The sequence below is a fragment of the Ammospiza nelsoni genome, chromosome 32 (assembly GCF_027579445.1).
Source record: "Ammospiza nelsoni isolate bAmmNel1 chromosome 32, bAmmNel1.pri, whole genome shotgun sequence".
In the NCBI taxonomy this organism is placed as follows: Eukaryota; Metazoa; Chordata; class Aves; order Passeriformes; family Passerellidae; genus Ammospiza; species Ammospiza nelsoni.
The window spans coordinates 561016-584270 of record NC_080664.1 but is presented as its reverse complement, the minus strand read 5'-3'; the positions used below and the strand labels follow the sequence as shown (position 1 = coordinate 584270).

At 71.1% G+C, this 23255-nt stretch overlaps 3 protein-coding genes across 3 annotated transcripts in view; 2 read left to right on the top strand and 1 right to left on the bottom strand.

Moving 5' to 3' along the window:
* Positions 1 to 2629, top strand: part of LOC132085785 (cyclic AMP-dependent transcription factor ATF-7-like) — a 42802-nt gene extending 40173 nt beyond the window's left edge. The window contains exon 12 of the mRNA XM_059491230.1: positions 1676 to 2629. Coding sequence (XP_059347213.1) covers positions 1676 to 1887 — 212 coding nt within the window. The 3' untranslated portion in view covers positions 1888 to 2629. The remainder of the gene's footprint in view (positions 1 to 1675) is intronic.
* Positions 2630 to 6558: 3929 nt separating this feature from the next.
* TARBP2 (TARBP2 subunit of RISC loading complex) lies at positions 6559 to 12652 on the bottom strand. The gene is given in 10 exon segments (XM_059491242.1): positions 6559 to 7007; positions 7767 to 7959; positions 8427 to 8516; positions 8518 to 8555; positions 8630 to 8747; positions 9561 to 9633; positions 10145 to 10227; positions 10823 to 10923; positions 11413 to 11582; positions 12585 to 12652. Coding segments are annotated over 10 exon segments (1077 nt in total). The 5' UTR covers positions 12638 to 12652; the 3' UTR covers positions 6559 to 6849.
* Positions 12653 to 15332: 2680 nt separating this feature from the next.
* Positions 15333 to 23208, top strand: MAP3K12 (mitogen-activated protein kinase kinase kinase 12). The gene is made up of 13 exons (XM_059491225.1): positions 15333 to 15660; positions 16091 to 16274; positions 16917 to 17108; positions 17586 to 17744; positions 18413 to 18571; positions 18778 to 18886; positions 19426 to 19535; positions 19688 to 19804; positions 20198 to 20335; positions 20816 to 21254; positions 21456 to 21526; positions 21609 to 21861; positions 23068 to 23208. Exons 1-13 carry the CDS (start codon positions 15333 to 15335, stop codon positions 23158 to 23160), a joined length of 2352 nt encoding a protein of 783 aa, XP_059347208.1. The 3' UTR covers positions 23161 to 23208.
* Positions 23209 to 23255: the final 47 nt, after the last annotated feature.

The following is a 23255-nucleotide window of genomic DNA, read 5'->3' as shown; positions in this document are numbered from 1 at the left end:
GAGTCCTCTAGTGTTCCTTGGAAAAACGGGAGCACGGGCTGAGAGAGCAGGAACACGGGCAGAAAAAGGGGAAAAAATACCTAAAAATGAAAATTCGGTGTTCAAGGCTGTGCCTTGTGCCTTGTCAGGGTCTGTGGGGTTCTGCCTTGCCTGGTGGGGCACAGGGATCCTGGCACCCCTGGAAAAAATACCTAAAAAAAGAAAATTCGGTGTTCAAGGCTGTGCCTTGTGCCTTGTCAGGGTCTGTGGGGTTCTGCCCTGCCTGGTGGGGCACAGGGATGAGCTCGAGGGGCCTGGCACAGCCGCTGCCACCCCTGGGTGGCTCCGAGCCCCTCAGATGTCCCCAAATCCCCAAATCCCCGCTCGTCCCTGCTCATCCCAATCCCCCTCAGCAGCAGCAGGAATTCATTGCACATCTGAAGGCTGAAAATGAGATTCTCCCCTCCCCTGTGCCCCTTTTATGGCCGGGATTTGCGGCCAGGCAGGTCCTGCGCAGAGCCCGGGTCCCCGAGGGCATTGCAGCTGCTCTGGGCTTCATTGGGAGCGTTATTGTGAGTCTGCAGCCTTGGGGTGCGGGGCGGGGACGGCTCTGCTCGACCTCCCCAGCCAGGACAGGGAGCCCAGCGAGGGGCTGAGCCCCACACCTGACCTTTGTTGGGGTTTCCTGTGCCACAAACATCCCAGCTGTGCCCTTGTTTGCCCCTGCAAAGGGAGATGGAATTCCCTGCCGGCACCTCTGGGTGCAGAGCCCTGGGCGCTGGGGTTCTGGGTTTTTATTGGGGTTTCCTGTGCCCAGCTGTGCCCTTGTTTGCCCCTGCAAAGGGAGATGGAATTCCCTGCCGGCGCCTCTGGGGTACCTGAGGGCTCCCAGGTGATCGCCAGGCTCAGGAGCTCTGAGCTCTGCCAAATTCCCCAAATTCCCGAAGAACGAAGGGAAGGAGGCTCTGCCTTTGTCTGGGGCTGCAAATTCCCCAAAACCCGAGCAGGCAGAGCCTCGTGATGGGCTCTGATTGATTTCAGTGGCGGGGGAGCAGTAAAGAGCAGAGCAGGTGATTTAGGGATAAAACCCCCCCAAATCGCAGCTCCAGGGCATCTCCTCCCGCTGGCAGGTGGGGAAGGGGCTGCTCAGCCTCGGCTCCAGGACCTGGGGGAAATTCATTAACTCCTGCTAATGAGGGATGGATGGGCTGGGAATGAGCGTGGGCTGGAGGCTGTGCCAGTGCTGCCCTCCTCGGGAAGCTGGGCTGGAACTGGGCAGGATCAGCAGGGTCTGCTGCTCTGGGGAGGGGGCAGCGGTGGGGAGGGTCCCCGTGTCCTGCCCAAGGGGAGGGGGTTCCACATTCCCTGGGCTTGGCTTCTCGCTGCTCCAGGCTGAGTGCCCAGCCCGTTCCTGCTGCTCCCTGATCCCCCTCTGGGCCAGCCCCGTTCCCAAACCCAAACCAGCCCCGTTCCCAAACCCAAACCAGCCCCGTTCCCAAACCCAAACCAGCCCCGTTCCCAAACCCAAACCAGCCCCATTCCCAAACCAGCCCCGTTCCCCCCCAAACCAGCCCCGTTCCCACATGGGTCAGCAGTGTTCCCAAATCCAAACCAGCCCCGTTCCCCCCAAACCAGCCCCGTTCCCCCCGGTGCTGCCCCCGTCCCTGACCCGCTCTGTCCCGCTCCTGTCCCGCAGAGAGCCCCAAGGAGAGCTCGGAGCCCTCGGGCTCGCCCGCGCCCGTCATCCAGCACAGCTCGGCCTCGGCCGCCCCCAACGGGCTCCGCTCGGCCGCCGAGGCCGTGGCCAGCTCGGTGCTGGCCCACATGGCCGGGCAAAGGACAGAGCTGGCCGTGCCCGCGGCCGCGCCCGTCATCATGGCCCCACAGGGACACTCTGCGGGCAGATGATGGCCCCGGGCCGGGGCACCTGCATGGACTGAGCGCAGCCCGCCCGGCCGCGGGGCGCCGGGCCCTCCCTGTCCCTTCTGGAGCGAGTTCTGAGCACCGCCGGGACCCTCCCTGTCCTGCCTGGGGTCTGTTCTGGGGGGTGTGGGACCTTCCCTGTCCCTTCTGGGGTTTCGTTCTTCTTGTTCTGGTTTGGTTTAAGGGCGGCTCTGGCGCTTTCCCCTCAATGGAGCCCCCAGGGAGAGCGGGTTCAGGGGCTCCTGTGGCAAACACTAAATCTGGGGAGCCCCAGTGGTGGCCCTGTGCCCCGGCTGGGGGCTGTGACACTCCCTGCTGTCCCTGGGCTGGGGGCTGTGACCCTCCGGTGACGCTCCCTGCTGTCCCCGTGCTGCTCCCAGGTTTGTTCCCACTCCCCAAATCGTTGCACCTTCACCAGGAGCCTCCCGGAGCTCTGAGCTCTGGCACCGAGGGCTCCTCCCTGGGCAAACCCAGCCCTGGCTCCCCAAACCCAGCCCCAGCCCCGGGAGCAGCTGCCCCTCAGGGACCCCGATGCCCTCAGAAATGGCCTTAAATGATGGGATTGTCCCGAGGATGGGAGCAGAACGGGGCCGGGGTTCGGGGCCCGGCCGGAGCAGACAGAGGAGGAGCTGGGGTCGGGTCCCTGTCCTGCTGGGTGGGCACGGGGCTCTGTCCCGTGTGTGCCTGGGGGCTCCGGAGCTTCTGCAGTGCTGCAGATGGAGCTGGGAATGGGAAATAATGGGGAATGGGACATGGGGATGGGAATGGGGAATGGGGAATGGGGATGGGAAATGGGGAATGGGGAATAATGAGGAATGGGGAATGGGAATGGGAAGGGCTGCTGTGCGTTTTTGGGATGTGGAAGGAACCTTGTCCCGGTCCATGGCCCTGCTCCAGCCCCTGGAACTGCTGCCCCTCAGTCCCTCCTCAGCCAAGCCCCCCTCAGGTCGCACTCGCCACTTTGGAGCCAGGTTGGTTGGTCGGTCCAGGTGATTTTGGTCGGTTCCTCCGTCCTTGGAAGGTTCCCAGGGACAGCGAAACCCAAAGCCAGGGCTGAGCAGGGCCTGGGATCTCGGCACTGATGGGAAGTGCTGAGGTTTGGGGTTTTCCCAGCCATGGAATTCAGCTTCTCCCCTCCCTCCCCGCTGTGCAGCTCTTCCTCACCTGGGGCCGGGTCAGGGTGGGTTTGTGTTGCTGCTCCTGCTCTCCCCTTTTTCCTCTTGCTCATCCCAGCTCCTCTCCGTGCTGCAGCCTCGGGGGTCTCTTGTTGGGGTCCCTCAGATCCCCCAGACCCCTTTTCCCCCCTAAAGCTGTCCCTAAAGCCCAGCCGGGGCTCCCGGGTGTCTCCAGCACTCCCCGTCCCGACCAGGGAGGGCCCAGGTGAGGCCGGGGAGGGCTCGGGGCCCTTTTGGGGGATCCCTGGGGGTCCTGCAGCTCCTCCTGTGCTGTGGGGGAGCCGCGGTGCCCATCCGGGGCAGGGGAGGGGGAGCTGAGCTCTGGTTCCCTCTGGTTCCCCCTTTGCTCTGGGGCCTCGCTGGCAGCGCCAGGAACGAGCAGAGGCTGGAAAATGCGGGGCAGAGTTTGGCTGGGGGGCAGCAGCTCCCCCAGCCCCTCATTTGCCCCTCGGGGCGCTGGGTTCGGTCTGACGGGCTTGTTGTGCCTCGCTGCTCTTCCCCGGAGCCCTCCTGGCCCCTCGGGATGGGGGGCAGGAGCCGCTCCCCCTCCATGCCCCGAGCTCCCCGTGCCCGCATCCCCATCGCCAGTGCCTTGAGAATTCTGCAGACCCGGAAAAGGAGAGCGCCAAAGGGGCTCAGGGACGGGCGGGAGCGAGCGGAGTCCGGGCTCGGCTGTGCCTGGGTCACTCGCAGCGTTGGAGCTTCCCGTGCCCATTCCCCGTGTGTTTCACCCCAAAAGCAGCAGCCCCTCCTCGCTTTGTGACCGGTTTTGGGGCAAACCCCCCCGATTCTGCTCAGAGCCGAGGGGTGGCAGCGCCGGGCGCCTGCACTGTGCTCTGCCCGGGCTCCGGGAATCCCGGGGGGCCGAGCCTTCCTCCTGTCCCTTCCTCCTGTCCCCTCTCCTGTCCCCTCTCCTGTCCCCTCTCCTGTCCCCTCCCTGCGAAGGGCTCCGGGCTGGGGCGGGATCGGCTGCGGGGTCCGGGCTTTGTGGATTTTACCGGGGTTACGGAATAGGAACGGATGCCTGCAGACCCCGGGGAGCCCCGCGGCGGGGCAGCTGCTGCTCCCTCCTTCCTCCTCCTCCCTCTTCAGCCTCCAAACCCCGCGGATCGGGAAGAGTTGGTCCCGTTTCCCCCCGCCCCGGTGTTTGGTCCGGGATTCTTGGCCCGGCTGGGAATTGTGACATTTTGGGGCTCCTGGACCCGTTCCCGCTCTGTTGGCCCCAGAACGAGCCCGGAGGTGCCGAAGGGACACGGCAGGAGGGTCCTGGGCGCGCCCCCCACCCCCCAGCTGCTTTGTGCCACGAGCTTTGACGATCAATAATGGAAGAAGCCAAAAAGGACCCCGAGTACCTGTGTAGTATCTTACCAGTCCATATCGACGCGTATACGCACCCATGTATCGTAGAGCGGCCGCCGCGGGTCTGCCCCGACCCCCGCCGCCCCCGAGGGACCCCCGGCCCGCCCGGGCTCCTGTGAGCGGGTCCTCACAGCCCCGCGGGGCCCGGGGCCGCGGGGGCACCGGGGGCGCGTCCCAGCCCGCCCGCCCTCGGCCGTGTCGTACCAAACATGTAACGTGCCTTTTATTTATGCTGCAAATATAACATTAAATATTACCCAGGAGCCGCCGGCTGCTGCCCGTTGTGGGGGGGCGGGCGGGGGACACCCCCGGGGTCACTCTGTCCCTCGGACACCCCGGGGTCACTCACTCTGTCCCTCGGTCACCCCCGGGGTCACTCTGTCCCTCGGACACCCCGGGGTCACTCACTCTGTCCCTCGGACACCCCCGGGGTCACTCTGTCCCTCGGACACCCCGGGGTCACTCACTCTGTCCCTCGGACAACCTCGGGGTCACTCTGTCCCTCGGACATCCCGGGGTCACTCACTCTGTCCCTCGGACACCCCCGGGGTCACTCTGTCCCTCGGACATCCCGGGGTCACTCACTCTGTCCCTCGGACACCCCGGGGTCACTCACTCTGTCCCTCGGACACCCCTGGTGTCCCCGGGGTTCGTGGTGTGGGTGGCACCGGACCGAGGGTGACACCGGCTGGACCCGGGACGGCGTGGGACTGTCACCCTGCCGCGGGGGAGCTGCTTGCGGGGACAGCGCAGTGTCCCGGGGCGCCCTCGGGTGCGTTTTTGGGGCGATTTCGGCTGGTTTGGGGTCGGCGGAGCCGCGGCCGCGCCGTCGGGGCTGCAGGAGCGCGCAGCGGCCACCGGGGGGCGGCAGCGAGGCCGGGCCGAGGGCGGGGGGCGCGGGGGGACCCGGGGGGAGTCGGGGGGTGGTGGGGAACCGGGGGGGGTCCCGGTCTGGGGGTGATTGGGGGACAGGGGAGGGGGGTCCCGGTCTGGGAGCGATGGGCTGGGTGGGGAGCAGGGGAGGCGCCCCCGTCTCAGGGGCTCCTGGCAGGTCGGGGGTCCCGGGGGTCTCGCTCCGCAGCCGCGGCGGTGCCGGTTGCGGGGCCCGGGCGGGGCGGGAGGTGCGGGGCTCCCCCGTCCGCCCATCCATCCGTCCGGCCGTCCGTCCCCGGCGGCGGCTGTCGCGGCTGCTAAATGGGTTTCATTAACGGCGGCGGGGCCGGGGCCGCTCCCGCCGCCCCCCGCTCCCCCGGGACCCCCGGCCCGGCTATAAGAGGCGGCGGCGGCGGCGGCGGCGGGGCGGGGGCGATGGCGATGGCGATGGCGGGGCGCCCGGTGCTGCTGCTGCTGCTGCTGCTGCTGCTGCTGGCGGGGACCCCGCGCTCCGCCCGCGCCTGTCCCGGGACCCCCGGCCCGGCCCCGGTGAGCCCCGGCCCGGCCGCGCCGCCGGCTCCGGTTTGTGGGGGGTGCTCGGGGCTGGGTCGGGGGTCGCTGCGCGGTTCCAGGGCCGCTGTGAGCCCCGCTGCTCCCCCGCCTCAGGCCGCCGCCGCCGCCGCCCCGGGGCCGCCCCCCGCCGCCGCCGCCGCCGCCGCCCTGGGAGCGCTGCTCCGGTCCCTGCGGCGCCCCGGCCGCGCCCCCGAGGCCCCCCGGCCGAGGTGAGCGGGGACGGGGCCCGGTCGGGGGGTCCGGGGGACAGCGGGAGGTGGGGAGGGACCGGGGGGGTTTGGGGTCCCCGGTGCCGATGAACGGTGCCGTGTCCCCCGGCAGGTGGGGCTGGGGGCTGCAGGGGGGTCCCCAGGCCCGGCTCAGCCCCCGCAGCTGGGACCCCCCGGCGGCCCCGTTCTGGACCATGGCGACCCCGCAGCGCTTCGGCCGCCGCCGCTGAGCCCGACCCCGGCCCGGCCCCGCGGGGGCTCCGTCTGCCCCCCAATAAAGGATTCGTGCCCCCACCCGAGCCCTCGGGGGCTCCATCCGCTCCCCAATAAAGGATTCGTGCCCCCACCCGAGCCCTCGGGGGCTCCATCCGCTCCCCAATAAAGGATTCGTGCCCCCACCCGAGCCCTCGCTCTGTTTCTGCCCCTCCCTGGGCCCCCCGGCCCCAAGCAGACACCGACACGGGGCGTACAAACCCCCCCAGCTTTATTCTGGGGGGCCGATGGCACCCGGGGCCCTCCAGAACGGGGGGCCAGGACGGAGGGGGGCCCCGGGCCCTGAGGTCCGTCTGTCCGTCTGTCTGTCCGTCTGTCCGTGCACCCGCAGCGGGGTCGGGGCGGTGGCCGCGGGTGGGACGGAGTCCGGGGGTCCGAGCGCTGCCCGGGGGCGGCTCCGGGGGCAGTGCCCGGGCCCGGCGGGGCTCGATTGCCCCGGGCAGGGCTGGACTGCCCCGGGCAGCACTCGCTGCCCCCGGCGGGGCTCACTTGCCCCCGGCCATGATGCGCAGGTACTGCAGCGCGTTCCGGGCCGCCTGGGCGCGGGCGCCGTCGCGGGACGGGGCCGAGCCGTGGCACACCGTGGTCGGCTGCGTGGAGAGCTCCACCAGGCACTGGTGCAGCCCGCTGAGGCTCAGCGCGTCTGGGGGCACAGGGGGTCACCCCAGGGCACCCGCGGGGCACCGGGCAGGGCTGGAGGGCACCGGGCAGGGCTGGAGGGGCAAGGGTGGGGCTGGAGGGGCACCGGGCAGGGCTGGAGGGCACCGGGCAGGGCTGGAGGGGCCAGGGTGGGGCTGGAGGGGCAGGGGGCAGGGCTGAGGGGCACCGGGCTGGGCTGAGGGGCAGGGGGCAGGGCTGAGGGGCACAGGGCAGGGCTGAGGGGCACCGGGCAGGGCTGGAGGGGCACAGGGCAGGGCTGGAGGGGCCAGGGCAGGGCTGGAGGGGCCAGGGCGGGGCTGGAGGGGCCAGGGCAGGGCTGGAGGGGCACCGGGCAGGGCTGAGGGGCCAGGGTGGAGCTGGAGAGAACCGGGCAGGGCTGAGGGGCACAGGGCAGGGCTGGAGGGGCACAGGGCAGGGCTGGAGGGGCACCGGGCTGGGCTGAGGGGCACCGGGCTGGGCTGGAGGGGCCAGGGCAGGGCTGAGGGGCACCGGGCTGGGCTGAGGGGCACCAGGCTGGGCTGGAGGGGCACAGGGCAGGGCTGAGGGGCACAGGGCAGGGCTGGAGGGGCACAGGGCAGGGCTGGAGGGGCACCGGGCTGGGCTGAGGGGCACCGGGCTGGGCTGGAGGGGCCAGGGCAGGGCTGGAGGGGCCAGGGCAGGGCTGAGGGGCACAGGGCAGGGCTGAGGGGCACCAGGCTGGGCTGAGGGGCACCGGGCAGGGCTGAGGGGCTCCGGGGCTCACCGATGTCCAGGTAGCTGATGGCGAAGCTCTGCTCCTCCGAGAGCTCCTGCAGCAGCGCGCAGGCGCCCCCCGCGGTGGCGGTGCCGCCGCCCCGGCCCCGCAGCTGGCCCAGCTTCTCGCCCGCCGAGTTGCGCAGCGCGTCCCACGTGCAGCCGGGGGCGCGGCCCCGCAGCCCCTCCAGCCGCGGGCACGTCTGGGGAGGGGCACGGGGGGCTCGGGGACCCGCCCAGCCCCGGGCTCTGTCCCGAGCCCCCCGAGGTGTGGGAACCCCCCGGGAACGGCGGGACACCCCCAGAACCACCCGGAACCCAAACACAGGGGGTGCCCTCCCCACGGCCTGGAGCAGGGGGGCAGAGGGGACTCTGGGGACTCTGGGTGACCCAGGGTGTCTCTGGGTGACTCTGGGTGTCTCTGGGTGACCCAGGGTGTCTCTGGGTGTCTCTGGGTGACCCAGGGTGTCTCTGGGGTGTCTCTGGGTGACCCAGGGTGTCTCTGGGTGTCTCTGGGGTGGCTCTGGGTGTCTCTGGGTGTCTCTGGGTGTCTCTGGGTGACCCAGGGTGTCTCTGGGGTGGCTCTGGGTGTCTCTGGGTGTCTCTGGGTGTCTCTGGGTGACCCAGGGGTGTCTCTGGGTGGCCGTTTCCCCCCCAGTGCCCCCAGTACCACATTGAACTGGTCCTCCTCGCCCTCAGCCTCGCTGCCGTCGCGCGGCTCCATGGGCACGTTGTGGATCCTCACCAGCATCTTGGCGGCCCGCGTTGCGCTTGGCCAGCTTCTTGGAGGTGCCGCTGCCTGCGAGGGGCCGGGGGTGAGCCGGGACCCCCGGAGCCCTGCCCGGGACCCCCGGGCCCCTGCGCTGCCCTCACCGATCTCCACGAAGCGCTCCACCCGGCACGTCATGGTGAACTCCTTGCGGTGCGCCGGCCCCGACTCCTGCGTCACCGTGTACTCGGGCAGGCGCCAGCCCTTCTGCACCACCAGCTCCTGAGGGGACACGGGCACAGGGCCGGCCCTGGGGACACGGCCGCGCCACCAGGGGACAGCCCCGAGCCACCAGCGGCCGGGCAATGCGCTCCAAACCTGAGACAGCCGGCCCAACACGGGGATAATGGCCCCAAAATGGGGATAATGGCCCCAAAAGGGGATAATGGCCCCAAAAGGGGATAACCGGCCCCAAACGGGGATAACCGGCCCCAAACGGGGATAACCGGCCCCAACACGGGGATAACCGGCCCCAAAAGGGGATAACCGGCCCAACATGGGGATAACCGGCCCAAAATGGGGATAACCGGCCCCAACACGGGGATAACCGGCCCCAAAAGGGGATAACCGGCCCCAAACGGGGATAACCGGCCCCAAACGGGGATAACCGGCCCCAACACGGGGATAACCGGCCCCAAGATGGGAATAATGTCTCCAAAAGGGGATAACCGGCCCAAAATGGAATAATGGCTCCAAAAGGGGATAACTGTCCTCAAAATGGGGATAATCAGCCCCAAAACAGGCATAACTGTCCCCAAAAGAGGGATAACCCACCCAGAGCAGGAATGACTGTCCCTAAATGGGGATAATCAGCCCCTAAATGGAATGACTGTCCCTAAAAGGGGACAATTGGCCCCAAAAAGGAGGCGACCGTCCCCACAACAGGAACAACGTCCCCAAAGCCCATCGTGTTCCCCCCACCCCACAATGGGGGAGGTCCCCCCCAGGGCCGTGTCCCCCCACCCCGGCCAGGTGCAGGGGGGCGGGTTGGTGTCCCCTGTGTCCCCTGCGTCCCCTCCCGGGGGTGGCACCCACCTGCAGAGCCCCCACAGGGTTACACTCGGCCTGGGGGGGGGACACCGGCGGCTTCATCTCCAGGGGGGGGCCCCTGTGGGGCACAGGGGGGTCAGGGGGCACAGGGGGCACCCACGGCCCCATTGGGGGGGGCACAGGGGGGTCCGGGGGCACCCACGACCCCTGTGGGGGGCACAGGGGGCACAGAGGGGTCAGGGGGCACCCACGGCCCCATTGGGGGGGCACAGGGGGCACAGGGGGCACCCACGGCCCCATTATGGGCACAGAGGGGTCAGGGGGCACCCACGGCCCCATTGGGGGCACTGGGGGGTCAGGGGCACCCACGGCCCCATTGGGGGCACAGGGGGGTCAGGGGGCACCCACGGCCCCATTGGGGGCACAGGGGGGTCAGGGGGCACCCACGGCCCCATTGGGGGCACAGGGGGGTCAGGGGGCACCCACGGCCCCATTGGGGGCACAGGGGGGTCAGGGGGCACCCACGGCCCCATTGGGGGCACTGGGGGGTCAGGGGGCACCCACGGCCCCATTGGGGGCACTGGGGGGTCAGGGGGCACTGGGGGGGGGGCACATGGGGCCCCCCTTACCTGGGCGCGGGCGGGGGCGCGGCGGGGGCCGGGGGGGCGCGGCGGGGCCGGGCTCTGCGGGGGGCTCCAGGGGGAACGGAGAGCTGGGGGGGGCAGGGGTCAGAGACACCCCCAGGCACTGCGGGGACCCCCCCAGCCCCCCCCGGAACCCAGAGACCCCCCCCAGGCATTATGGGGACCCCCCCAGCCCCCCCTGGAACCCAGAGACCCCCCCAGGCATTATGGGGACACCCCCAGCCCCCCCCGGAACCCAGAGACCCCCCCCAGGCATTATGGGGACACCCCCAGCCCCCCCTGGAACCCAGAGACCCCCCCAGGCACTGCAGGGACCCCCAGCCCCATTGGGAACCCAGAGACCCCCCCAGGCATTGCGGGGACCCCCCCAGAGCCCCCCAGGCACCGCCAGACTGCCCAGACCCCTCCAGGGACCCCCAAACTCCCCTGGGAGCCCCCAGACCCCCCGGAACCCCAAATTCCTCGGACCCCCCATAACCCCCAGACTGCCCAGACCCCCCCGGACTCCCCTGGGAGCCCCCAGCCCCCCCCGAGCTCAGCAGAGCCCTCACACCCCGCAGGATCCCCCCCCCAGCCCCCTTTGGGTACCCCCTCCCCACAGAGCCCCCAAACCCGGGTACCCCCAGAGCCCCCCAGTGCCCCCCCCAGCGCCCCCAGCCCCACCTGTGCTCCAGGGGCTCCAGCATGGCCCCCCCCCCCTCTGAGCAGCCTCAGGGCCACCTCGGCCGCCTTGTGCTTGGCCGCCTTCTTGCTGGGACCCTGCCCTGGGGGACACACAGGGGACATCAGGGACAGCAGGGACACTGGGGACACTCAGGGGACATCAGGGACAGCAGGGGACACTGGGGACACTGGGGACACTCAGGGGACATCAGGGACAGCAGGGGACACTGGGGACACTCAGTGGACACGGGGACATCAGGGACAGCAGGGACAGCAGGGGACACTGGGGACACTGGGGACAGCAGGGACACTGGGGACACTCAGGGGACACGGGGACATCAGGGACACACAGGGGACACTGGGGACACTCAGGGACAGCAGGGACACACAGGGGACACTGGGAGGTTTGGGGTCAGTGGCACAGTGATGTCCCCAAGGGGACAAGAGGGACAGGGAGGCCCAGGACAGTTGTGGGGGCCCCCCAAGTGTCCTGTGGGTCAAGGGACCCACTGGTGATGTCCCCGAGGGGACAAGAGGGACAGGGAGGGGACAGCAGGGACAGGGTGTCTGCGGGGTCCCGGGGGTCCCACCGGTGCAGCTGATGTCCCCGAGCGTGACGCGGAAGGTGAAGTTGGGCTGGTGCGCCTGGCCCTCGGCCTTGAGCAGGTCGTAGCCCGGGGTGCGGCCTAGGCGAGTGCCATACTCCTGCAGGAGGCTGATGGGCGTCTTGCCGGGGCTGGCCGCCACCATCTGCTCCAGGCTGCGGGGACACCGCGCCGTCAGCGACACGGGCACGGGGGCACGGGCACGGGGGCACGGGGGCACGGCGGGGACACGGACACAGGGGCGACTGGGGTGGCATTTGTGCGTGATGCGGTGACACGGGGACGGGGATGGAGCCCCAGCAGTGTGAGGGGAAGCGGTGGCACTGCCACACAGCCTGGGGACACAGGGACACGGATGGAACCCCGGCACGGCGTCGGGGTGTGGCACTGCCAGCTGGGACACACGCGAGCCACGGCCGGGACACGGGCAGGGGATGGCAGTGCCACACACCGCGGGGACACGGGCAGGGGATGGCAGTGCCACACACCGCGGGGACACGGGGACAGGGATGGCAGTGCCACACACCGCGGGGACACGGGGAAAGGGATGGCAGTGCCACACACCGCGGGGACACGGGGACAGGGATGGCAGTGCCACACACCGCGGGGACACGGGGAAAGGGATGGCAGTGCCACACACCGCGGGGACACGGGCAGGGGATGGCAGTGCCACACACCGCGGGGACACGGGGACAGGGATGGCAGTGCCACACACCGCGGGGACACGGGGACAGGGATGGCAGTGCCACACACCGCGGGGACACGGGGACAGGGATGGCAGTGCCACACACCGCGGGGACACGGGGAAAGGGATGGCACCGTCCCACACGGCCGGGACACGGGCAGGGGATGGCAGTACCACACACCGCGGGGACACGGGGACAGGGATGGCCCTCTCACACACCGCGGGGACACGGGCAGGGGATGGCCCTCTCACACACCGCGGGGACACGGGCAGGGGTGGCACCGTCCCACACCGCCGGGACAGCCCTGTCCCCCCTCCCTCTCCCTTCCCCGCCCGAGCCCGGCCTAGGCCGCCGCCGCCCCCCGCCCGCCGCCGCCAGCGCGGGGCCCGGGCGGTGCCGGGCAGCCCCGGAGGGCCCCGGCGGTGCCGGGCGGTGCCGCAGGGCCCCGGGCCGCCCCGGGGGTCCCGCTACCTGGGGAAGGCGCCGCCGCTCCGCCGGGCCCCGCCCGCCCCCTCCTCGCTCATCCCCGCCGCTCCGGCCGCCGCCCGCGCCGCCAGGGGGCGCGCGGCATCACGGGAGCGCCGCGCCGCGCGGGGGCCGATGGGAACTGTAGTCCGCCCGCAGCGCGCTCAGCCCCCGTCAACCCGCCGGAGGACTACGCTTCCCATAACCCCCCGCGCCAAGGGGAGGGCGGGAGCGCGGAGGAGGCGGGAAGCGGGATCACGTGGTGCTGGAGGGGCGGGAAGGGGGCCGTGCCTCAGTTTCCCCCGAGAGGGGTCAGGGGACAATGGGGACGGTGGAAACAGTGGGGGATAATGGGGACAGTGAGGGACAGTGGGGGATAATGGGGACAATGGAGGCAGTGGGGACTGTGGGGACAATGAGGACAGTGCGAACAGTGGAGACAGTGGGGGATAATGGGGGTAATGGGGGATAATGGGGACAGTGGGGGTAATGGGGACAATGGGGACAGTGCGAACAGTGGAGACAGTGGGGGATAATGGGGACAATGAGGACCATGGGGGACAGTTGGGACATGGGGACAGTGGGGACAGTGGGGCAGAGGTGGCACGGGTCAGAGTGGGAGCGCTGAGATCACACCGGGAGCGCTGGGGGTGGAGGGACACGGCACTGGCAGCACTGGGCTGGCACTGGCAGCACTGGGCTGGCACTGGGAGCACTGGGCTGGCACTGGCAGCACTGGGACACGGCACTGGGAGCACTGGGCTGGCACTGGCAGCACTGGGACACGGCACTGGGAGCACTGGGACACCGCACTGGGAGCACTGGGACACCGCACTGGGAGCACTGGGCTGGCCCCGGTGCCCCGTGCGCTGCTGTGCCCGGTGCTGGTGTCGGTACCGGCGGGGTCACGGCGGCACCGGCAGGGCCGGGGCTGGAGTCCCGGTGCTGACGCCGGGAGGTGCCGGTGCCGGTGCAGGCCCGGGAGCGATGCCGGTGTCAGAGCGCAGGTCCCGCTCAGTATCTCGGCCTAGTTCGGTATCCGGGTCCCGGTTCGGTATCCGGGTCCCGGTGCGGTATCGGGGTCCCGGTGCCGGTCTCTCCGCTGCGGCGGTTCCCGGGGCGGTACCGGGGTTCCGGTGCGGTCCCGGCCGGGTCCCGGTGCAGCATCGCGGTGCCGGGGCGCAGCCGGGGGGGCTCCCGGTGCCCGTGCCGGTCTCTCCGGTGCGCGGGGCGGGGCCGGGGCGGGGCCGTTCCCGTCGGGCGGGGCCGTTCTCGCCGCTCGCCCCGACCGCGGCCCCGGCCCCGGTACCGGCCCCGCCCGCCGGGCCCAGCCCCGCAGCACCGGCAGCGCCGGGCCCCCCCGGCCCCGGGACCCGCCGGGACCCCCGGCAGCAGCGGCGCCCCCGGGCAGGGCCCGGAGCCCCCCAGGTACCGGGATGGGGAGGGGGCAGGGCCGGGATGCGCGGGATGGGGAGGGGGCGGCGGGGCCGGGGGGGCTCGGGGGGCGCTCGGGACCCCCCCATCAATCACCGGGACCCCCCCAGGCCGGGGGGGCCGCGCCCTCCCCTCCCCCCTGGGCGCGGGGGGGCTGGGGGGACCGGGGGGGGGGGGGGGGGGAGGGGATGCGCGCGGCCTCTTGCACGCGCGTGACCCCCCCTTGCACGCGCGCGTGCACGCGCCTGACCCCCCCCCCCCATTCCCATCCCCCCCCCGGCCGTGCGCGCGCTCGTGACCCCTTGCACGCGCGCGTGCAAACGGCGGAGGTGCGTGTGCGCGCGCCCGCCGGGCCCTGCGCGTGCCCGCGGGTTCCCCCGGAGCGCGCAACCCCCCTGTGCACGCGCGTGCCCCCCCCAGCCCCCCCTGCCCCTGTCACCCCCCCCCCCATGTCGCGACAGGGCGCCATGTCCCGACACGACGCGCCGGCGGGGGCGCTGTTCCGCCCCCGCTCCCTCCTCCCGCGCTGCGCTGTCGCGACACGGGCCCGGCGCTGTCGCCTGTCGCCAGTGCCGCCCCCCCCGCTCTGTCCCGGCCCCCCCCGGGTCGCGCCCCCCGCTCCTGCCTCAGTTTCCCCGGGGTGGGGAGGGGGGAGGCCCCATCCCTTACCGGGATGACGTCACCGTGTGACGTGATGTCACCGCGGGGGGACACGCGCGACACCTGGAGGGGCGGGAGGCGCCCCCTCCCCCGCGGGTCCCTCGGGGTGACGCTCGGCCCCTCCCCCGCCCCAACCCCCCCAATTCCAGTGATGACATCATCGCCGGCCGCGCTGTTGCCATGGCGACCGTCTCCCCCTCCCCCCCCGGGGACCCCTCGTGCCTCAGTTTACCCCGAGCGTGCCCGGGGGTGACCCGGCGGGAGGGGCGGTGGGGGGGGCAGAGGGGTCACACGCGTGTTTGGGGGTCCCGTGGGCACGGGGGGGGTCACACGCGCGTGTGGGGGTCACCGCCATTTCCGGGGGTGCCCAGGGCCCCAATTCTGGGGGTGCCCCGCTGCCCCCTCGCCCCCAGCCCCATGGCCTGCCTGCCCCGTCCCCGCTGCCCGCTCGCCCCAATTTGGGGGTCTCCATCCCCGCCGCCCCTCGCCCCCAGCCCCATGGCCTGCCTGCCCCGTCCCCGCTGCCCGCTCGCCCCAATTTGGGGGTCTCCATCCCCGCCGCCCCTCGCCCCCAGCCCCATGGCCTGCCTGCCCCGTCCCCGCTGCCCGCTCGCCCCAATTTGGGGGTCTCCATCCCCGCCGCCCCTCGCCCCCAGCCCCATGGCCTGCCTGCACGAGACCCGCACCCCGTCGCCGTCGCTGGCGCTGCCGTCGGACGGGACCCCCGAGCAGGAGCTGACCCCCACGCAGTGCGTGCTGCGGGATGTGCTGCCGGCGCCCAGCGCGCCCCCCGAGGCCTGGCCCCGCCGGGGGGGCGCCCGGGGCCCCGAGCTCGGCCCCGAGGCCGCGGGGCCGCTGGCGGCCGACGCCGCCCACCTGCGCTGCCAGGCCGGGGGCGGCTTCCTCGAGGGGCTCTTCGGCTGCCTCAAGCCCGTGTGGACCATGATCGGCAAAGCGTACGCGGCCGAGCACAAGCACCCGCCCGAGGGTGAGCGCCGGGGCACCGGGAGAGCAGGGGGCACCGAGGGGCACCGGGGGCACCGGGGGCACCGGGAGAAAGGGCTAAACGGGTAAAGAATGGGGGAAAGGGGTAAACGGGGGTGAGGGGGCAAAGGAGCTTCAAAGCAGGGCCCAAGGGGGCAAAGGGAGGGTGTGAGGAGAAAAGAGGGGGTGAAGGGCAAAACCAGGGGTGTGGGGGGCAAAGGAGGGGTGTGGGTGTGGGGGTGCCAGGGCGGGGGGTACCGGGGGGCTCTGGGTGCCATGGTGGGGGTGCCATGTGCAGAGCTGTGGGTGCCATGTGTGGGGCTTCCAGGGGGCTGTGGGTGCCATGCGCTGAGCCGTGGGTGCCATGTGCTGACCCGTGGGTGCCATGGTGGGGGTCCTGCTGAGCTGTGGGTGCCTGCCCCCCGTGCCCGCAGACCCCTGGGAGGTGCCGTTCGAGGAGATCCTGGACCTGCAGTGGGTGGGCAGCGGCGCGCAGGGCGCCGTGTTCCTGGGCCGCTTCCACGGCGAGGAGGTGGCCGTGAAGAAGGTGCGGGACCTCAAGGAGACCGACATCAAACACCTGCGCAAGCTCAAGCACCCCAACATCATCACCTTCAAGTGAGAGGGGCTGCTGGCACCGTGGCACGGGGACGGCATGGGCAGGGGGACACCGTGGGCACGGGGACACTGCGGGCAGGGGGACAGCAAGGGAAGGGACAGCATGGGCAGGGGGACACTGCAGGAATGGGACATGGGCATGGCATGGGGCACGGAGCACGCTAGAACATGGGCATGGCATGGGCATGGCATGGGCATGGAATGGACGTGGCATGGACAGGGCATGGGCACAGCATGGGCACTGCATGGACATGGAATGGGCACAGCATGGATATGGCGTGGACATGGAATGGGCACGGCATGGGCACGGCATGGACATGGAACAGGCATGGAATGGACACGGCATGGACATGGAATGCACATGGCATGGACACAGCATACACATGGCATGGACACAGCATGGACACGGCATGGACATGGCATGGACATGGAATGGACGCGGCATGGACATGGAATGCACATGGCACAGGCATGGCATGCACATGGAATGGGCACGGCATGGACACGGTGCCCAGCATGGGCACGGCCACAGAAGTCACGGCCACCGCGGCCTGGGGCACGGCGCTGGGTGTCCCCTGTGACCCCGGTGGCCCCGGTGGCCCCGGTGGCCCCGCGGGCGCTGAGGCGGCGCTGTGCCCGCAGGGGCGTGTGCACCCAGGCGCCCTGCTACTGCATCATCATGGAGTTCTGCGCCCAGGGCCAGCTCTACGAGGTGCTGCGCGCCGGCCGCAAGGTCACCCCCTCGCTGCTGGTCGACTGGTCCATGGGCATCGCCGGCGGCATGAACTACCTGCACCTGCACAAGATCATCCACCGCGACCTCAAATCGCCCAAGTGAGCCGGGGACAGGGAAAGGGGCACCCGGGCACCCCCGGGCGTGGGGCTGCGCGTGGGGTGGGTGCATGGCACAGCGGTGCTGGCATGGGACAGACCCGTGCCCGTGGTGGGGCAGTGTCCATGCTGGCATTGTGCCCATGGTAGTGCCATGTCCGTTTTGGAATCACATCCGTGCTGGTGCCACGTCCATGGTGGCATTGTTCCATCTGATTGGTTTCCCACGCTAGTGCCGTGTCCGTGTGGGTGTTGTCCCGTTCTGTGTCTGTGTCCGTGCTGTCCCCTGTCTATGTCACCGCTGTCCCTGCCCATGCTGGCTGTCCCCTGTCCATGCCTGCCATCCCCTGCCCTGCCCGTGCCCGCCGTGCCGTGACCCGCTGGCGCCCGCAGCAGTTGCATGCCCGCGGCGGCGCCGTGCCCGTGCCGTTGGCGTGTCATTGGCGTGTCATTGGCGTGGCGCTGAGCGCGTGTCCCCAGCATGCTCATCACCTACGACGACGTGGTGAAGATCTCGGACTTCGGCACCTCCAAGGAGCTCATTGACAAGAGCACCAAGATGTCCTTCGCCGGCACCGTGGCCTGGATGGCCCCCGAGGTCATCCGCAACGAGCCCGTCTCCGAGAAGGTGGACATCTGGTGAGGCCACGGGGACACCGGGGACACCAGGGACACTGGGGACACTGAGGGACACCGGGGACACTGGGGACCCTGGGGACACTGGGGACACTGGGGACACTGAGGGACACCGGGGACACTGGGGACACTGAGGCACACTGGGGACACTGAGGGACACCAGGGACACTGGGGACACTGAGGCACACTGGGGACACTGAGGGACACCAGGGACACTGAGGGACACCAGGGACACTGGGGACACTGAGGGACACCGGGGACACTGAGGGACACTGAGGCACACTGGGGACACTGAGGGACACTAGGGACACTGAGGCACACTGGGGACACTGGGGACACTGAGGGACACTGAGGGACACCGGGGACACTGGGGACACTGAGGCACACTGGGGACACTGAGGGACACCAGGGACACTGAGGGACACCAGGGACACTGGGGACACTGAGGGACACCGGGGACACTGAGGGACACTGAGGCACACTGGGGACACTGAGGGACACCAGGGAACATGGGGGGGCAGAGATTGGGACACGGGACAATGGGAGTGACGTGGCAGGGCCAGGGGACATCAGGGACTGCAGGAGTGGGGACGCTGGGGACACCAGAGGGGGAAGAGGTGAGGGGACAGCAGGAGGCCTCCGTGGGTGACGGGGGCCGCGGGTGCCCACAGGTCCTTCGGGGTGGTGCTGTGGGAGCTGCTGACGGGCGAGATCCCCTACAAGGACGTGGACTCGTCGGCCATCATCTGGGGCGTGGGCAGCAACAGCCTGCACCTGCCCGTGCCCTCCAGCTGCCCCGACGGCTTCAAGGTGCTGCTGCGCCAGTGCTGGTGAGTGCCCGCGGGGCCACCCCGAGGGACACCCTGGGCACCTCTGTGGGCACCCGTGCCACTGGGGACCCCGCCACAGACAGGGTGGGCAGGGCAGGGGGGGACCCCTGTGCACCCTTCTCTGCCCCTGGTCCCCAAAACCTTCAGCACCCCCAGAACCCCCCCGAGACCCCCCAGCCCCCCTGAGCGCCGTGTCCTCCCCCCAGGAACAGCAAACCCCGGAACCGCCCATCCTTCCGCCAGATCCTGCTGCACCTCGACATCGCCTCGGCCGACGTCCTCTCCACCCCGCAGGAGACCTACTTCAAATCCCAGGTACCGACCCCGGCAGCATGGACCCCCTTCCTCCGGCTGGGCAGTGCCCGCAGTGCCCGCAGTGCCCGCCGCCCTGGATGTGCGGGGTGGCCGGAGCCCGGTGTGGCCGGAGCCCGGTGTGGCCGCAGCCCGGTGTTGACCAGAGCCCGGTGGTGACCAGAGCCCGGTGGTGACCAGAGCCCGGTGTGGCCAGAGCCCGGTGTGGCCGCAGCCCGGTGTGGCCAGAGCCCGGTGTGGCCGCAGCCCGGTGTTGACCAGAGCCCGGTGTGGCCGGAGCCCGGTGTGGCCGCAGCCCGGTGTGGCCGCAGCCCGGTGTGGCCGCAGCCCGGTGTTGACCAGAGCCCGGTGGTGACCAGAGCCCGGTGTGGCCAGAGCCCGGTGTGGCCGCAGCCCGGTGTGGCCAGAGCCCGGTGTGGCCGCAGCCCGGTGTGGCCGGAGCCTGGTGGTGACCAGAGCCCGGTGGTGACCAGAGCCCGGTGTGGCCGCAGCCCGGTGTGGCCGCAGCCCGGTGTCACGGCGGCGCTGTCCCTGTGCCGCAGGCCGAGTGGCGGGAGGAGGTGAAGCTGCACTTCGAGAAGATCAAGTCGGAGGGGACGTGTCTGCACCGGCTGGAGGAGGAGCTGATCAACCGCCGGCGCGAGGAGCTGCGGTGGGGCCGTGCTGGGAGCGCTGGGAAGGGACCGGGGGCAGCAGGGGCTGGCGGGGCACAGGGAGGGCGCTGGGTCGCTGTCCCTGTCCCTGCTGTCCCTGTCCCTGCTGTCCCTGTCCCCCTCGCGGTGCTGACGCCACGCGTGTCCCCAGGCACGCTCTGGACATCCGGGAGCACTACGAGCGGAAACTGGAGCGCGCCAACAACCTGTACATGGAGCTGAGCGCCCTCATGCTGCAGCTGGAGCTCAAGGAGAAGGAGCTGCTCAGGTGGGTGGGCAGCGCCCGAACAGCCCCCCCAAACAGCTGCCCCCACAGACAACAGCCCCAAACTTCACTCCTCCCAAAGAACACCCCCAAAGAACACCCCCAAACAGAAACTCCCCTAAATAACAGCCCCAAACTTCACTCCTCCCAAAGAACACCCCCAAACAGAATCCCTGAAATGACACCCCCAATCATAACCCTCCACAAATGACACCCCCAAACGGCACCCTCAGCACCCTCTGTGCCCATGCCGTGGTCACTCCCCGCCCATGGCCAGCTCTTTGTGCCCCCCACGGCGATCCCGTACCCCGTGGCCGCTCCCCCCCGGCCGTGGCCGCCCCCCGGGCCCCGCTTGCCCCGGGCAGGGGCGCGGGTGCCCACGCGTGGCCCGTGCAGGCGGGAGCAGGCGCTGGAGAAGCGCTACCCCGGGCTCTTCAAGCCGCGGGTGCCGCGGGGGCTCCTGCACGGCAACGCTGTCGAGACCCTCATCAAGAAGCGAAACGTCCCCCAGAAGCTCTCGCCCCACGGCAAGCGGTGAGCGGGGGCGGGGGTCCCTCGGGGGGGCACCTTGGGGCGTTTGGGGCGGGGGGAGATGGGGGTAAATGGGGGTGCCGGGGATTTGGGTTGGGGGGCACGGATGTGTGGGTCCAGCAGGTGGGGGGGGTCTGGGGACCTGGCTGTGGGGTCGTTGAGGGGACTGGGAGGACGGCGTTCTTTGGGGTGGGGGTGTGTGGGCTCTTTGGGGAGGGGGGAGATGCTCTGGGTGTGCAGATGTTGGGAAATCTGGATTTGGGGTCGTTTAGGGGACTGGGGGTGTCTGGGTTCTTGAGGGGAGAAATGCTCCGGGTGCGCATTTGGGACCTCGGAGTGGGGGTCGGGGTCCTTTGGGGGAGCTCCGGTCCTGCAGACCCCGGTGTCCCGGGGAGGGAGGGGGGCTCTGCGGGGCCGCGGCTGTCCCGGGGCGGCGGTGCTGGATCCCCTCCCACAGCCTCGCCCCTGTCCCTCCCGTGCCAGCCCCGACATCCTCAAGCCGGAGGTGCTGCTGCCCAAGCTGGACGCGGCCATGGCGCAGGTGGCGCTGCCGGGGTGTCCCAAGGGCCCCCCGTCCCCCGGGCGCAGCCGCCGCGCCAAGGGCCGCCACCGCAAGGCGGGGCCGCGGGGGGGCTGCGCGGAGCCGGGGCCCGAGGCCGGGACCCCGCGGGGCGCCCCCGCCGCCGCCGCCAGCCCCGACATCCTCGGGGGCACCCTGGAGGCCGCGGGCGCGCCCCCGGCCGCCGAGCCCGACGCGGGGCCCGAGGGCGCCTCGGGCAGCCAGGGGTCGCCCCCGGCGCAGCCCCCCACGCCCGGGGAGCCCGAGCGGGAGAGCGGCGCCGGCCGGGGGGGCAGAGGCGCGGCCGGGCAGCACCTGACCCCCGCGGCCCTGCTGTACCGGGCGGCCGTCACCCGCGGGCAGGTGAGACCCCCGACCCCGCGGCCCTTTTGGGGGGGGGGCGAGGAGACCCCAGGGCCGTCCCAAAGTGGGAGGGGGGATGGATCCTTGGGGGAGGGGGCGTCAGCACTGCCGGGTCCCTGGCGGGGTGGGGGCGGGTCAGGATTGGGGGTCCTTCCCGAGGGGCCTCAGGAGGACCCCAGGACCCCCTCCCTGCGCCCCCAGAAACGGGGGGTCTCGTCGGAGGAAGAGGAGGGCGAGGTGGACAGCGAGGTGGAGCTGCCGCTGCGGCAGAGGTGGGTGCGACCCCCGCCCGGGCACACGGGGAGCGCTGCGGGCGCTGGAGCCCCCCGCGCTCACCGCCCGCCCCCTGCCCAGGTGGCCCCCGGGGATGAGCAAGCGCCAGTCGCTGTCCACCTTCAGCTCGGAGAACTTCTCGGACGGCGACGGCGACGAGGGCCACACGAGCGAGCCGTCGCACAGCGCCACGCCCGACGTGGGCAGCACCAACACGGACGAGCGCCCCGATGACCGCTCCGAGGATCTGCTGTCCCAGGGCTCCGAGATCCCGCTGGACGCGGCCCCGCCCGACGGGCCCGGCCGCCGGCACGGGGGGCTCAGCCCCACCAAGGTGAGACCCCCACCCAGGGGCGGGCACCGGGGAGTGGGAGTCCCCCGAGCCCCCCAGATGGGGTTGGCGAAGGGAAGGGGGTCCACAGGGCCCCCAAGAATGGACCCTATGGGGTGGGGTGGCAAAGGGAAGGAGGTCCCTTTCCCACGAGAATGATCCCCATGGGGTGGGGGTCCCCTGAGCGCCCCAGATGGGGCTGGCAAGGGGAAGAGGATCCACAGGGCCCCAGGAATGGTGCCCATGGGGTGGGGGTCCCCAAGCCCCCACAGTGGGGTGGCAAAGGGAAGGAGGTCCCTGTTCGCCCCGGAATGGCCCCTGTGGGGTGGGATTGGCAAAGGGAAGGGGGGACCCCTCTCCCCCAGGAATGGACCCTATGGGGTGGGATTGGCAAAGAGAAGGGGGTCTGTAGGGCCTCCCAGCAATGGCCCCCATGGGTGGGGGGTCCCTGTCCCCAGGCATGGCCCCGGTGGGGTGGGTTGGGGGTACCTCTGCCTCAGGCATGGCCCCGGTGGGATGGGTTGGGGGTCCCTGTCCCCACGCGTGGCCCCCATGGGGTGGGTTGGGGGTCCCTGTCCCCAGGCGTGGCCCCGGTGGGATGGGTCAGGGTCCCTGTCCCCAGGCGTGGCCCCCGTGGAGTGGGTCAGGGTCCCTGTCCCCAGGCATGGCCCCGGTGGGATGGGTCAGGGTCCCTGTCCCCACGCGTGGCCCCCGTGGGATGGGTCAGGGTCCCTGTCCCCAGGCATGGCCCCCGTGGGGTGGGTTGGGGGTCCCTGTCCCCACGCGTGGCCCCCATGGGGTGGGTTGGGGGTCCCTGTCCCCAGGCATGGCCCCCGTGGGATGGGTCAGGGTCCCTGTCCCCAGGCATGGCCCCCGTGGGGTGGGTCAGGGTCCCTGTCCCCAGGCATGGCCCCCGTGGAGTGGGTCAGGGTCCCTGTCCCCAGGCATGGCCCCCGTGGGGTGGGTCAGGGTCCCTGTCCCCAGGCATGGCCCCCGTGGGGTGGGTCAGGGTCCCTGTCCCCAGGCATGGCCCCCGTGGGGTGGGTCAGGGTCCCTGTCCCCAGGCATGGCCCCCGTGGGGTGGGTCAGGGTCCCTGTCCCCAGGCATGGCCCCCGTGGGGTGGGTCAGGGTCCCTGTCCCCAGGCGTGGCCCCCATGGGGTGGGTCGGGGTCCCTGTCCCCAGGCTGTCCCCTGCCATGTGTCCCCAGGTCTCCGAGGACTCGGACTGCGACAGCGCGGAGCTCGATCACTCAGGCAGCGGCGAGGGGCCCCCCCGGCCCACAGCCCCCCCCGGCCTGTGACCTGCGTGCCCCCACAGCCCCCCCTGCACTCCCCCTCCTCACTTGTACAGCCCCAAATATTTATATAAATATCTATCGCTCTCTACTGCGGCTGC

Bases quoted from the DNA above. Each gene is read 5' to 3' on its own strand.
- MAP3K12 (XM_059491225.1), top strand. From the start codon at position 15,333: ATGGCCTGCCTGCACGAGACCCGCACCCCGTCGCCGTCGCTGGCGCTG. The intron at 15,661-16,090 runs GTGAGCGCCGGG...CCGTGCCCGCAG, and splicing joins GCACAAGCACCCGCCCGAGG to ACCCCTGGGAGGTGCCGTTC. The intron at 21,255-21,455 runs GTGAGACCCCCG...CTGCGCCCCCAG, and splicing joins CGGCCGTCACCCGCGGGCAG to AAACGGGGGGTCTCGTCGGA.